Below are 16,452 nucleotides of genomic sequence, written 5' to 3' on the forward strand. Positions count from 1 at the left end.
GCTCGGAGCTATAACGAGCGTTAGGCGGGGGCGGGGTGAGGTGGGGTGGCAGTGCACGCGGGGAAAATAGAATTAATATTATTATTTCACTTCTCATACTCTTCTTTAGGTGCACGTGAGTCGGTGTTTTATCGACCTCCATGCAGGCCCTGATGCTTAGAGGACTGTCGGTGACACCTACAACGAAGCATTTCATATCCAATTTTAGTATGATATATAGCTAGCTGAAGCCCGCGTGAATTTACGTTTTTAAAATCCCGTGGGAACTCTTTGATTTTCCGGGATATTAAAAATATTAACATATAAAAAAATATCCTTCAATCACGTCGCAACAGTGCAACGGATTGATGTGATTTTTTGCATGGGTAGGTATAGATAAAGTCCTGGAGAGTGACATAGGCTACTTTTTCTCCCGGAAAATCAAAGAGTTCCCACGGGATTTTAAAAACGTAAATTCACGCGGACGAAGTCGCGGGCATCAGCTAGTTTCTAATAAGGGTAGTGATAGTATGATATATGTATGATAATGAAAAAAAAAATGGCAATTAAAATCTCAAGTAGGTATAGGTAAAATATATCAGCCCCGCTTACAAAGGCGCGTTGGTGCGACGGTAATCTAATCCCTTGGTGAAATTTTAATATTATAATATAAAAGAGGCGCCCGATGGCTGCCTCGTCACGCCTCGGACGGTTTACACTCACAATGGCGTTTTGTTTAGTGCCTACTTTGTCGCCATAATATCCTGCTCCAGAAAACGTATAAAGCTTTCCGCCGCTAAATTAAAAACACTAAAACGAGAAAGTTAACAAGTAAATTAATAGAAAACCTTTTTACTTTGTTTTATTTTACCCAGAATATCTATTCTATCTTCTGTTTATACCTATGTATAACAGGAAAGGCTGACTGAATGACTGATCTATCAACGCAAAGGTAAAGGAGTGGACTGAAAACGGAAAGGTCGACGGTTCAAACCCCGCCCGTTGCACTATTGTCGTACCTACTCCTAGCACAAGCTTGACGCTTAGTTGGAGAGGAAAGGGGGATATTAGTCATTTAACATGGCTAATATTCTTTAAAAAAAAAAACGCAGAGCTCAAACGGAAGGCTCGGGCTGAAATTCGCCACGACGCGACGCGGACGTACACTGGAATTCATAGTCAAGATAGGGGCTTCTTTAGAGGACGGTTCAAACGATATGTGTCATATTTAACCTCTATTGCAATGCATTAAGGTTGTGAATGACACGTGTCGTCTGAATCGTCCTCTAAAGAAGCTCCTATCTTGACTATGAATTCCAGTGGTGGACATTTTGAAATTTGTGTAATCCACGCCGACGAAGTCATGGGCAAAATTTAGTCGATCTATAAATAAATATTATAGTGAGCGCTGATAGCTTAGTCGTTACCTACATTCTGTTTGGCAGGTTCGATTCCGGACATATCACTAGCGTTCCAGAAGCAGGCTGCTTTTTATTCCGGAAAATCAAAGAGTTTGGACGGGATTTTTAAAAACCTAAATCCACGCGGACAAAGTAGCGGGCATCATCTAGTTTGTAACTAAAGCAATCGATAAACCCTTCAAGTCAACTTTACTGGCAATAAGAAGTTTATGAAGGGGTTTCTTAGATGAAAATGAAGACGCCCCTTCGCTGAAATGTTCCCCGGAGCGGTCGGCTCCTTTAATGAGGTACTTCTCAAAGTTTTATTATTCAAAGTTGGGGGACAGTTTTAAAAGACGGACGGAGGTGATTTTTTATGTTGGTTAGCTGAACTGCTTCGGCTTTGGTCAGGTGAAGTTTCTGAAAATGACCTTAAGAAATGTGTAGATACTAACTTATCGGTGAAAACTTTACTGGCCCATGTAATAATCTCGTCGAATTAACTTTAGTTTTATGGTTATGCCGTATATTTACTTTTTGTAATAAAAAAAAAATAGGTACTGTCTTCGGAGGTCAGGAGGGAGTCATTAACTGCAAGTTAATGACGGACTCGGTCTAGAAGTGATTTAGTAAATTAATTTTTTCGTGACCATTTAATTTTTTTGTGATTTAGTATACCACAAATTCACGGTTTTCGGATTTTCCCTCTACCTACTTGTGCTATAAGATTTACCTACCTACTATTTCATGATTCTAGGTCAACGGGAAGTACACAATAGGTTTTTTCGACTGACAGACAGACAACGTCAACGTAGCGATCCTATAAGGATTACGTTTTTCCTTTAAGGTACGGAACCCCAGAAATGTACCTATATCTATGTACACGCATAACTACCAACTTGGTTAATTCTCTTTTTGTTGTGTTTATAATTTCATTATTGTCAGGACAAGGTTCGTATGAAAGAAAATTTTCGGAAAATCCACGGGAAATAGTATATTTCATTACAAGTGTGGAAAGGCTGTTATTGCAAAGAGTTCCGACAAATTCCGGTTGACAGTCGGAACAAGTTGCAATGACAGTTCCGCACGTGTACTGAACGACTATTTTTAATACAGTTGCGAAAAAATGAAGCAATTTAATAAAATAATAAAAACACAATAAACTCACCTAACTTAACATGATATGAAATGAAAATGAAATTTAATGAGATGAAAAGAAATGAAACCTAACCAAACTCATTCAATCAAATCATTAAATCTGATATTGAAACAAATTAGTGCTTCTTTTTATAAATATACATACTTGCATGAATCAAAAAAACTTCTATGATTTTTTTTAGTAAAAACTTCATGGTTGGTTTTTCTTTATAATGGACATTATTTTGACAGTAATTGGGAAAGAGAACGCACGAGTTCGGGAAAGGTAAAAAGCACGAGTATGTAATAGCCCACATCCCGAACGCTATACATCCCTGCAATACGCCACTTTTTGAGCAACTGTATTAAAAAGACAGTTTCCGCATGACGTGAACGAAGTCGCGAGCATCAGTATAGTGTTTGAGATATTTTGTCAAGAATTGCTGTTCTTTCTGATCACTGGTCCCCGATTACAGGATGCTCATCGCGGCTCATCAATCAAAGCGTATGATTAATGAGCTCGCCCACTCTTGGAAACTTTCTTCCGGCGCCGCTTACCTTCGCCTTAAATGATTCACATCGAATTGCCCAAGTTTCCTCCCATTTCGAAAAACTGGAACGATTTATCATCACACTGGAGGAAATTTGCTTAGAGTTTTATTTGCATTCATTTCTCACGACAAAATGACGTTTACAATGAACCAAAAGCTTAATCCTACTAATATTATGAACTAGATGATGCCCGCGATTTTTTAAAAATCCCATGGGAACTCTTTGACTTTCCGGGATAAAAAGTAGCCTATGTCCTTCCCCGGGATGCAAGTTATCTCTGTACCTACCAAATTTCGTCAAAATCGGTTGAACGGATGGGCCGTGAAAGGCTAGCAGCCAGACATACAAACAGACACACTTTCGCATTTATAATGTGGCGGTTGCCACACTAGAAACTAGATGGCGCTGTTCAATCGATGACGTTGTCCCGAACAACCGCCGACAGTACTCGCACCAACAGAGTGTTCGGCAATCGGCTGAACGGATTTGGAATGGAGATAAATTATACCCTGGATTAACTATATACTTTTTATCCCGAAAAATCAAAGAATTCCCACGGGATTTTGAAAACGTAAATCCACGCGGACGAAGTCGCGGGCATCAGCTAGTTTGCTGTAATCTGTCCAATCTGTATGGTGCAGCATGCAGCATGCGAAATTCACCGCCCACCCTCCCACTGCTAAACATGCAGGAAGAAGCAGCCACAAGGCAGGCAATATGCACCACCACACAAATCCCAAAACATACTCGACGCACGTTTCGCTCCGACACTGGAGCATCCTCAGACATGTCCTGAGGATGAAATGAGAGATCTCTATTATCTACCAGTGACCCGTGGGTGACCAGTGCGAGAGGTTGTAAAGGGAGTAGAATATAGGTACAAAAAGAAGATAGAAAGATTTTATAGAGATTTTGTTTTCATGCAAAACCTTGTATTGGTATGCGTATACTCTTGAGGTTGAATTCTCTTTGCCATTTCTATAGCTATTGAAGTGTGTGATATCGATATGTAGGGCAGTAAGTCACCGCAACTCGTCATTTCCCATTCCGATGTTTGCCCTCGCTCAATCTGTTGTCGGCTTGATTGTGTTCCCAAGCCGCTGTTTGTGATTGCATCCTGTCTTAGATTACGCTCAGATCGACATAGTTTAACATAATATTTATTTGATAAGAAAACGGCCGGACTTTTAAAACTTCTTCACTTTATAATCCACTAGCTGGTGCCCGCGACTTCGTCCGCGTGGAATGAGGTTTTTAAAAATCCCGTGGGAACTTTGAATTTCCGGGATAAAAAGTAGCCTATGTCACTCTCCAGGTCTTTAGCTATACAAATGAAAAAAATCGCGTTAATCCAATGCATCGTTGCGACGTGATTGAAGGACAAACCAACAAACCAACAAACAAACACACTTTCGCATTTATAATAAGGGTACTGATAGTCCATACTATTCATACTGATATCATAGGTCACGACAGTTAGGGAACTTCTAACAAAATGTCGATGCTTCAACATCACTGGCAGGCGTCAAAATGTTAGTACATTCGATGCACCTGCACCCCTCAAGTAACCCAATTTTTCGCCGATTTTAGAATTTTACGTCTAATATTTGACAGAATATCATCGTCGATTCAGGGTCAAACCGAGAGTTCCCTCACACTAGTTCTCCTATCTGTCTGTCTGTTATATTTTCATGGCCCATTCATTTAACCAATTCTGACTAAAGGTGCAGAGATAGCTTGCATCCAGATTCCCGAGGCAAAGGTTATTTTTGGTCCTGGAAAATCAAAGAGGTCCAATGGGATTAAAAAATCCATTCTCATATATGTACTGAGTTGCGGGCATCATATTTAAAAATACACGGAAAATTAATATGTAGTTATAAAGTATCTAAAAAGCAACCGTACGAGTTAGCAAATAATAATGAATGTCAGGATTCATAATAATAAAGGTCGAAAGGCCATGGGGACCTACATCAATCACCCGCACACCCGCACACCCGCACACCCGCACACCCGCACACCGCACACCGCACACCCGCACACACGGTACGCGGCCGCAAACTTGCCTCTCTGTAATTGATTATACCTACGGCCTTAGATAATAATTACCTACTATCTCATCTTAAACCGATACACATTTCCGGTGCGAGGTCGCTATTTAAGGCCCTTGGGACCCCAATGTCTATCAGTTTTCAAAACACGTGCTCTGCCAATTGCCGCTTCAACTTTACAGCCGTTGAGCTATGTCAGTTACTCTGGTTCTCCTACGGTTTTTTAAAAAGAATATTAGCCAAGTTAATTGCTGACTAATATTCCCCTTTTCCCTTGGACGATCTAACCTAAGGACGCGCCTCGCATGATTATTCCCCTCTGTCAATAGTAATGGATTTTTAATCCACTGCGTTTATAAACACTGTTTGCGGAATCGATTTTGTCATTGTCAGAATCGTTTTCGATGTGTGACGACGTCTTAGGTTAGATCGTCCAAGCCTTTTCCCCTCCAATTAAGCGAAAGCTTGTGCTAGTAGTACGACAATAGTGAAACGGGTGGGATTTGAACTGGCGACCTTTCGGTTTTCAGTCCGCTCCTTTAACCGTTGAGCTATCGAGGCTCTAAGTATGAACATACAGTTAACTTAGCATAGGTAATATTATTATTTGATAGTATTTTTAAGGTAGGGCAACAGGGTAGGGCATTGCCCCACAATGCCTCCCCCCCCCTAGCTACGGCCGTGGTCAACATTGCACAGTTCTTTGCAAACAGCTCTCCCGACCATAGCTATTCTATTCCGGAACACTAAAAATGGTTTATTTAAGCTTCTGTCCGAAGGAAATAAGATAAAAGTGAATTTTTATTCCAATCTCGCGGGATATGAAAACACAGGCAATTAGGTTAACGAAGAGTAATAGCTTATTTGTGACTCGGGACAATGGATATCCTAGCTCGAATAAGTGCAGCGGGATTTCGAAAGTGTGCAGTTAAAAATGTGACTTAAACTTTGGTATTGACTTTACTCTTTTAAATGGATACTCCACAATTGTATTATTTAGTCCTTTATTCTTTTAGTCCGCACACTGTTTTCAGAACTAAGTAAAGCGTATTTTCAGTTTACGTATCCTGATTTTATTTGTTTTAAGGCCGGTTAACATTATTCAAGTTGTTAGAACCAGTACTAGGAATTTGATATACTTAAAATCTGAAAAGAAGAAATTCGCAAGTGACATCCCAAGGTTACTGACATTGCCCAAACCAAGCTATAAGCAAGCTAAATTGGCAGTGGTGCGATGGCTGTTGAAGTCAAAAAATTCTAGAATAAGCATAACCTGGGGTAGATGTCCTTCGACATGATTGACTGAAGATATAAAGAGGATGACGGGAAGCGGCTAGATGAGTGAGGATGAGGACAACCCACCATCACCCCACCCCACCAACCTCGCGGCTCTTTCCCGGGACGCCTTCTTGACTCCTCACAAGTTCTATTCTATCTGCTTCCTTGTCCCTATCAGGTCACTCTCCCCATTCTGGAGCAGACGTTACAGATACGGGACATTCCCTTCGCCGATCGTGGTGTCTCCTGTTACCCACATCCTCTCCTGCTAAGGATGAGCACAGAGCGTTTTGAAGTACTTTCCTTGCTAGTGAGCAGAGAAGAAGGGAAGACCTGTGATCAACAGTGGACTTCCATAACTCCACACGCCACAGACTGATATTATGATGACGATCAGTCATCAGGAAACTTACACTGGAATTCATAGTCAAGATAGGGACTTCTTTAGAGGACGAATCAAACATTACAATCGACGACAACCTCCCTGGCACAGTTGTAAGCGCTGTGGTCCCGGGTTCGATTCCTGGCATTTGGAATTTTATCATTTCTAAATTTCTGGTCTAGTCTGGTGGGAGGCTTCGGCCGTGGTTAGTTACCATCCTACCGGCAAAGCCATGCCGCCAAGCGATTAGCGTTCCGGTACGATGCCGTGTAGAAACCAAAGGGGCATGGGTTTATTAAAAACTGCCATACCTTACTTACCACCAGGTGAAATTGCAGTCAAGGGCTAACTTGTATCTGAATGACAAAAAAAATCGTATAGATAGGTATGAAATTCATTTTGTGTAGTAGCGCATTAGGATAGTAAGGTACTAGCATACGCCACTGGAATGAGACGCCACTAGAACAATGTGAACTAGCTTTAACTCCATGAAAGATAGGTACCCACTGCTAAGAATTTTACCCGTGTCTCATCCTACTCACAATTCGACATTTCGTATTCCGCGGCCGTACGTTTTAAAATTTCAAATATGTCTCTTTGAAGAGCTAAACTTTGACATCATAAAATTTTGTTTCTTGGAATCCATAAGATATATCTAGAGAGTCAAGATACTGGAATGAGCAGACGACGTTTGTATAATGTTTAAACTTTGAATACCACTCAAAAGTTGGATTTTCTTGATTCCATTTCATACTTTTACGCCGCCCAGCCCCGGGTGCAATGTGATTATCTCTAGGTATATATGTATAAAAGGAAAAGGTGACTAACTGACTGATTTATCAACGCACAGCTCAAACTACTGGACGGATCGGGCTGAAATTTGGCATGCAGATAGCTATTATGACGTAGGCATCCGCTAAGAAAGGATTTTTAAAAATTGAACCCCTAAGGGAGTGAATCAGGTGTTTGAAATTTGTGTAGTCCACGCGGACGAAGTCGCGGGCATAAGCTAGTTTTGTTATATATTTTCAAAAGAATAAGACTGCATTAAAATTATTTTGTTTTTGTTTTTCAGGATGTCTAAGAGAAATAGGACAAACATGTCATGTTATTAGAATCAGTATGCCAACCCGTTCAAAGCCGCAGAGAGTTAGTTAGTTAATGATAAGAAAATAAGATGTTCTTAGTTTCTTGTATACAGCTGGTGTAACCTGAACCAAAACGAATACAGGTGATAGTACTGATGATTACTGATATGATATCTACCACAGTCCACAACAAACTCTAACACGACAAAAATAAAAATAAAATCCTATATGTATTTTGTAAAGTCCACGATAAATTGCAAATAAAACATCTGACTGACGCTAGAGGTTAACGAACGTTGCGTAAGTAGGCCACTCGGAGTCAATGCCGCGTCGAAAGTGGGGCATTGGCCCGAGTTTTGCACGCTATACATTGCGGGTTTGAAAAATACTACATCACTAAAACTACAAAATGAGGCAAATGGTTATTGTTATTGGATTGTATTTAGGTAGTACAACAATAACGCTAAGCTTTTGCTAGCGTTCTGGTTACACCCTGTAGTTTAACCGAGACTCCTTTTATAGTTTATTACCGAGTGTAATGGTAAAGTACTTACATTAGTCTGCTTAGCGTAAAATATCGGAGTGACTCGGTAGTCGGTACCCGGTAGTTCGCTTTATAGCAGAATTTTCTTTGCCTCTTTTATTCCTATTTTATGTCTTAAGCCTTGCTTCGTTTATTTCCGTGATTCCCTTTTATTTATGAAAATGCAAACTCATTTTCATGCTGTCTTGCATTTTTATTCGCGTTGAAACATTGTATACAGTTAGTTAATTTCCTTGCAAATCAAGTATTTTAAAGCGTGAAAAACAGACGTCGCTTGCACGGCAATAGAGTAAGTAAGTATAACAAGTTCTGCATCTTATCAAAGTCACAGAATTTATTTATTTATTTATTATTTTATTTATTCAGATACAAGTTAGCCCTTGACTGCAATCTCACCTGGTGGTAAGTGATGATGCAGTCTAAAATGATAGCGGGCTAACCTGGAAGGGGTATGGCAGTTTTTATTAAACCCATACCCCTTTGGTTTCTACACGGCATCGTACCGGAACGCTAAATCGCTTGGCGGCACGGCTTTGCCGGTAGGGTGGTAACTAGCCACGGCCGAAGCCTCCCACCAGACCAGACCAGAAATTTAGAAATTATAAAATTCCAACCCCCTGCCAGGAATCGAATAAAATATGATATAGGAGCAGGTCCTCAGGACGAAAACGATTCAATTTAAAAAAGCAACTTTATGGGAAAATCAGAAGAAGAATGAAAAATGTGACATTTTCATAGTTTATGGAAAACGAGCTGATGCCCGCGAGTTCGGCCGCGCGGTCCGCGTTCACAAACTTTCGCCTTTATAATGTTGATGTGATCTAAATATGTATTTAAAGTCCACTAAAGCGCAAAATAAATCTTCACCGTTCAGTTGATTGGATCAATAACAAAACTGGCTTTTAAGTTTTCATCATCATCATCAACCAATAGACGTCCACTGATGTACAAAGGTCTCTTGTAGGGACTTCCACAAGCCGCGGTCTTGCGCCACCTGAATCCAGCGGCTCCCTGTGACTCGTCTGATGTCGTCCGCTCACCCAGTAGGGGGGGGTCTTCCAACGCTGCGTCTTCTGGTGCGAGGTTGCCATTCCAGCACCTTGGGACCCCAACGTGTACGAACTATGTGCCCTGCCCATTGCCACTTCAGCTTCGCAACCCGTTAAAGTTTTAACCTTGTGAAAATCGTCATGAATTTATAATTTAGCCATTTTTGTTAGTTTAAAATAATGGCAGGAAGTCATTCTAGTACTACAGCTAAGTTTATCAGTCATATTTTCAAGAGAAATATAAATTAGTTAAAGAATACATGAGCATGAAGTTTTAAGTACCCATTTACTTTGGTACTAAAAACAGTAATTATTCTAGTTGCATAGATAAAAATGAATGAATTACCTACCTGCTTACCTATTTGATAAAACATTCACAAAGCACCAACACAGCAATGATGCAGCCGACGACGCTCGTCCTCTCTGCAATCCTCATCATCAGCATTCACCAAGTCCTTTGCGTAGCATCTGAATTCTTGCCTGAAGACTCCAAGTTGAATACCATTGAACTAGCTACAAAATACAAGCATGTACCGGTGCAGTTCGAAGTCGTCACCAAAGATGGCTACATCCTAGCTCTGTATAGGCTCCCGGGCAGGAGTAGGATCCCAGTGTTGCTCACGCACGGTCTAGGAGACTCCTCTGACACCTGGTTGCTAAGAGGAAGCACCTCCCTGGCGATCACTCTCGCCGACGACGGCTACGACGTCTGGCTCGCTAACGTCCGAGGCAACAGATACTCCCGGCGACACCAGCACCTCGACCCTGACAAGGACCCCGAATTCTGGCGCTACAGCTTCCACGAAATAGGGTACTATGACCTTCCAGCTATCATCGATACTATTTTAAGAACCACAGCCGCGAAGAGTTTAACCGCCATCAGCCACTCGCAAGGTACCACGGCTTTTTACGTGCTCGGATCTCAAAGAAAAGAGTACAACTCGAAGATCAACGTCTTGATATCCCTAGCACCGGTAGCTTATCTGCACCACGCTTCTCCACCGATATCCTATTTGATAGAACTCGCTCCAGTAATCGAGCTAGTGTTCGAGGATCTGTGTATACATGAAGTGTTTGGCGACAACACTACAGTTGGCAACATCCTTCACAGGCTATGTCCTTTACCGGTTATAGGATACTTCGTGTGCGTGTATGGTTTCGCTTTTCCCACGTCTGGTTTTGATCCTCCAGAACTAGAACCCAGATTCAGTCAAGTATCTTCTGCACACTTTCCAGCGGGAACTTCTTCTAGAAGTATTGTCCACTTCTTGCAAGTGGGATATCGAAAGGAGTTCGCGCAGTACGATTACGGAAAGGAGGCGAATGTGAAGTATTATAATTCTTCAGAGCCTCCGGTGTACCGACTGGATCGAGTGACTATGCCAGTAGCTCTGTTGGTAGGTGCCAATGATCACTTGTCCACTGTGCCCGATGTGGAGTTACTGAAGGAGGAACTGGCGAATGTGGTGTACTTTAACGTGAATCCTCGGCCGTTGTGTAACCACTTGGACTTCGTGTGGGGCCGACACATGAGCGATTACTTGTACCCGCACATATACGAAGTGCTAGATAGCTACAAGCACTTTTAGAGCCTACCATATTATTATTCGTCGTATAGCCGAGTTTCTTGCTGGTTCTTCTCGGTAGGAAAGGCATTCCGAACCAGTGGTAGATGATGCATCCGACTATTCGAAAGTACTTGTAAAAGTTTTTTCGAATAAAAAAGATTTTTATTTTATTTATTTAGGTATTTATTTATTATCCTGTAGAGCGAAATCTAGGTTTTATGATCATAGTTGAAGAGACGCAATATTATGTGAAGCTAGTCATTTTTGATTTTATTTTTATATTTAACTCAATAGACAATACATACGTTACTCAAAATGGTCATTTTGGACTTGGTGATTTTTCGCTCTCCTAAAGAATGTGACCCGGAATTCTCTAAGGACCTTGATTTGTGCTAATGAATTATAATTAATTAAAGCATTAAAAATAACCTAAAAGATTTTTTTATTCTATGATCATCACCATATGGAGCACGGGTCTCCTCTCAGAATGAGTATTTTCAATTTTCAAAGTAAGATAACTATACCAAGTGGGGTATCATATAAAAGGGTACCTATAGGTACATTCTAAAACATATTTTTACTTATTTTTATACAAACCTGTGTTTGATTTATCGTGCAGAATGTCGAAAAAATACGACTGTAGTACGGAACCCTCGGTGCGCGAGTCTGACTTGCACTTGACCGGTTTTTACATTATTTTTTGTTTTTTTGGCTGAAAAAGGATATATATTAGTATTATTACTAACCACTAGGTTATCAAGTAGGCTATAGGAGGTAGGTGGTAGCAAGACGCAATGCCAATCAGATAAGGATTAATCAGTAATTCCAGCCCCAATCCTCTTGGAGCGCGTCTCTGTAGGCTGCTCTACACGGGGTGTATAAATGCGTGTAAGGCCCTTAATCTGGTAGCGTTTCGGATAAATTAGAATAACGTTAGATTACATGAGTTTTAGCTCTAAAATTATTTTAGAGTGGAGGACGAAGGAGGGGCATTTTTTTGGTTTTATTGTAATCTTTTCATTAAAAAAAATTATCACCATTACATCATTATCTTTTTTTTTTTTTATTACAATAAAACTTAAAGCTAGCCTTATCTAATTACTATATAAATCATGACCGCGTGGAATGGTGCCAAGAATACTGGCTGCATTTCCGCGCTGGACAGCCAGGCTGATCCGTTGCGCAAAAAATGAGCCAGCCCTTCTGTCACCAGATGAGGCTATTAATCGCGGTGAAATGTCTCGTAAAAAATTTTTAGCACTAAGACTCCATGGCCCCAGGGTCTCCACGGCAAACGGCACAAAAATGTAACTCTCTATAAGAGAGGCATACTTGCGCCGCTTGCCGTTTTCAGCTGTTTCTGCTGCGGCTCCATTATCTTACAAATTCAACAATGTGCAAAAATATGTAATGTGAAAAAGTGTGCAGAGGTAAAGGCAGACGAAGTCACAAACAGTTGCTTAACTTTTTTTTTTTTTTAATAGAATATACTTATGTTAAATGTCTAATATTCCCCTTTCCTCTCCAACTAAGCGTCAAGCTTTTGCTAGGAGTAGGTACGACAATAGTGCAAAGGGCGGGGTTTGAACCGTCGACCTTTCGGTTTTCAGTCCACTCCTTTACCGGTTGAGCAATTGAGGCTGTATAAACTAAATCTAATTTATGTTCCAAGTATGTACACTATTGGCTGGCTGTCGCGAAGGATTGGCAGCGAGGTCGTGTCCCAATTCCCGGTAGAACTGTACACTCCGCACATAGAACTGTATACTCCGCACATAGAACTGTGTACTCCGCACACACAGTCGGTAAATAGCGCTAATCCGCACCGGACAGGCTCCGCTAAACGACTGTCACGGTATATCCGATATATTTGATACCACTATATCCCTTCTGAGTGCTTCATAATGATCTAGGAGCCAGCAACAAAACCATATAATTGGGTATTTGCCTACTTTTGAATTTGATAAATATTATTACTTTATGATAAACTAGGATAAAAATAATGACGTACGCTGAAAAAAATATTAAAATCCAACAAAGATTTACAAAGTTACAGGCATTTTATTTTTAGTGGGAGGGTCTTCTATCCCTTTCTCGCAAAACGAAAATTTGTATGAAACCGCACGAAGCTACTATGGCATTAGTAGGTGTGACGTCAAACTGCTGTATCGCTATCTCTGTCTAATCAGAAATATTTAAATGCTAATAACTTTTTTGTATTTGATCGATTTAATTAGTTTTTTCGGTTTACGTCATTACTTTTATTCTAGTTTATAATAAAATACTTAATAAAAAATTGGAGTCAAATACCCAATTAAACTTCGGATGAAAACACTTTTTCTTCCTAATCCGGACGTTTTCGGTTCACCGAATAGGACCTGAATTGATTAACTGTAATTAAATTGATTTCAAACTTTTCCAAAAGACTAGTAACACCACTTCGATGATTCCAAAGTTCGTTCATCATCATCATGATCAACCTATCACCAGCTCACTAACTGCAGAGCACGGGTCTCCTCTCAGAATGAGAAGGAGTTTTGGCCATAGTGTACCACGCTGGCCATGTGCGGATTGGTAGACTTCACACTGTAATTTAGAAGGCGGACGTCCTAACCACTAGGCTATCACTAGTTTATAAACTTTAAGAGGCGCGACTTAGCCTGTAAGTATTAATAATTTAAGTTAAACATTATAATATAACGTTATATATGTTTTGTAAAATATTTATTGATAATAAAGAATTTAAAAAATAAAATAACTAGGCTATCACAGCTTTTAGAGCATGTAGAGAACCATAATATAATGTTTTGTCTCTAGCACTCAGGGCGCTTTCTAATTAGAGTCCCTTACGAAATGTTAGATCTCAGACGGTCCCCCATCGATGTCAAATATCCTATGAAAGCATTATTAAACTGAATTAGTAAATTGCGAAATCAATTAGTCCGTTAATCTTTGACGAGGTCCCCCCTGAGGGGGCTTATATTAATTAATAATTAAACTGATCTAGGCTCTTGCTTAATTATTTCATTTACAGAGTAATCTGATTATCTAATCAGATAATGAAGACTAGACTTCCATTAGACGATAAATAAATCTATGATGTAAGTATATAAAAGAAAAAACTGACTGACTACTGGACGGATTGGGCTTAAATTCGGCATGCATTCTTCTCCCCTGTCTTCTTCTGCGGAGCGCGAGTGGGCGTTCGCAGAAGAAGTACCTAGTCGTTTCCGATCCGTGGCATCTTCCATTGTAAGACAGTTTCACAAATGCGTGACTCCCACTCCTGTGACTCTCGACACCTCGGGCCTGGCGCGTATGTATCCGTGCAGGATCGACTCGCTCTTTCATGCCTCTTTCTTTATCATTGCGATGAATATAAATCTAGACACTCCATGTCTAAAACTCGTTTAGGAACACAGTATTAAATCTGGCACCTAAGTTTGCCGCGTCCTTAACTCTACCAAACCTTGTTAGGACTTGTTTCGAGACTTCATTCATTAGTACTGAGACTATTGATTCAATGTAACCTTTAGAGGTCAGGGGCACAAGTACAAGCGAGGTCTATCATGTTATACCTACTACATAACATCTTGATTAAATCAAATTAGGTAAGTACATGTTTCTTCGAGCGACGTTGCTTGCTTCTAGAGATATGAATATAGATCAGTACCCATATTATAAATGCGAAAGTGTGTTTGTACTTTGTTTGTTGGTTTGTTGATTTATCGGTTTGTCCTTCAATCACATCGCAACGGAGCTACGGATCGACGTGATTTTTTGCTACTTTTATCCCGGAAAATCAAAGAGTTCCCCCGGGATTTTTATAAACCTAAAGGCGCTGAGCGCTGGCTGCAAACTTGAAGTTACGACTTACGTCGAAGTTAAAAACACAAAATCACGATCACGAAGTATATCCATCCTCCATACTAATATTATAAATGGGAAAGTGTGTCTGTCTGTCTGTCTGTCTGCTAGCTTTTCACGGCTCAACCGTTCAAACGATTTTTAATGAAATTTGGTACAGAGTTAGCTTATATCCCGGGGAAGAACATAGGCTACTTTTCATTCCGGAAAATTGATGAGTTCCCACGGGATTTTGAAAAACCTAAATCCACGCGTACGAAGTCGCGGGCATCAGCTAGTAATAAAATACATACGTTCTCATGTCATACGCAATACACGCGTGCTGAAGCTACGTGCTTGTAAAAACAACAAACAAATAAACACAACCTAAACAGATTTTATTTTAAGTATAGTTTTTACAATCTATAAAAACTGTAGGTACGCTTAGTACGAGATTTTATGTCTCACCAACGTTGATAGTATTCGAGTGTAGAAACACTTCCGCGTTAGAATAAACTGGATTTTAACTTCCTTGTTTTAAAGCTCAAGTTTGTCTACACATATACAGCCAGCGCAGCGCTCCAAGGTGAAACGTTACGAAATAAAAATCAGTGGCATTGAGTTTTTGACTCCAATTCAATGCTATTTAGGTCCATTTTACTTTGACGTTTTGTGTTTCGACTCTCGAATTCTAACAACGTCGCGTCGGTGAGATGTAAATCTTTATACTAAGCGTACTGTTACTGCTGTTAGGAGTATCCTAAAAAATTTTTTTTTAAATTTTCAATTCGTCTTCGTATAGAAATAACAAGATCCTATAACTGTATTGAACAACTTCATAGCTTAGTAACAGGATTTTACTGTGCTAAATAATTTATACTGGGCTATTTTTAAAAGGCTGCGGCAATAAGGCTGAGATCTGTAGAGCGCACTTTGATTTTGCTCAGACATAAGATTGAGTTGAAATGAGTTACCATCTACTTGGTACAAGGATAGCTTGTATTCTGGAGACGGACAGACTACTTTTCTTCCCGGAAAATCAAAGTTTCCACGGGATTAAAAAAACCCAAAACCAACGCAGAAAATGATAATAACAGTGTTTCAGAAAACGGTAAAGCTTTCTTTGCAGAAAGCATGACGTCTTTATTGTGAGGACCGAGGGGCCGGAGGACTGAGGGGCCGGAGGACTGAGGGGCCGGAGGACTGAGGAACCGGAGGAGTGAGGAGGCACAAAATAGAGGAGTTCCCGCTGCTACGGCAGACAGCATTGTTGTCGGGAGGACCAGATGTCGACTCAGCATTATTTATATTATTTGCTTTGCCAAATAAAACGTTCAAAATAATAAATCTGTTGTTTTCAAAACGTTTTTGCTATAATAGTGCTTTTCTCTAAACACACTCACATCTCGTTGGTCTAATGGTTAAATTATTCATATTTATAATAAGGGTACTGAAATGAAGGGTTATCAGTACCCTTGTACTGATAACGCTCATCATTGAGCCAAGGAGGTCGTCAAAAGTCCTATTCTTATTTGCATGCATTATAGGTATGTATCGATACAGATATACATCGGTACC

The 16,452-nt window shown here is 40.2% G+C and overlaps 1 protein-coding gene across 1 annotated transcript; it reads left to right on the plus strand.

The window, feature by feature from the left end:
- The first annotated feature begins 9,855 nt into the window (after window positions 1-9,855).
- LOC117984396 (lipase 1-like) lies at window positions 9,856-11,062 on the plus strand. The gene has a single exon (XM_034971024.2). It carries the CDS (start codon window positions 9,856-9,858, stop codon window positions 11,047-11,049), a length of 1,194 nt encoding a protein of 397 aa, XP_034826915.1. The 3' UTR covers window positions 11,050-11,062.
- Window positions 11,063-16,452: the final 5,390 nt, after the last annotated feature.

The sequence above is a fragment of the Maniola hyperantus genome, chromosome 8 (assembly GCF_902806685.2).
Source record: "Maniola hyperantus chromosome 8, iAphHyp1.2, whole genome shotgun sequence".
Taxonomy (NCBI): Eukaryota; Metazoa; Arthropoda; class Insecta; order Lepidoptera; family Nymphalidae; genus Maniola; species Maniola hyperantus.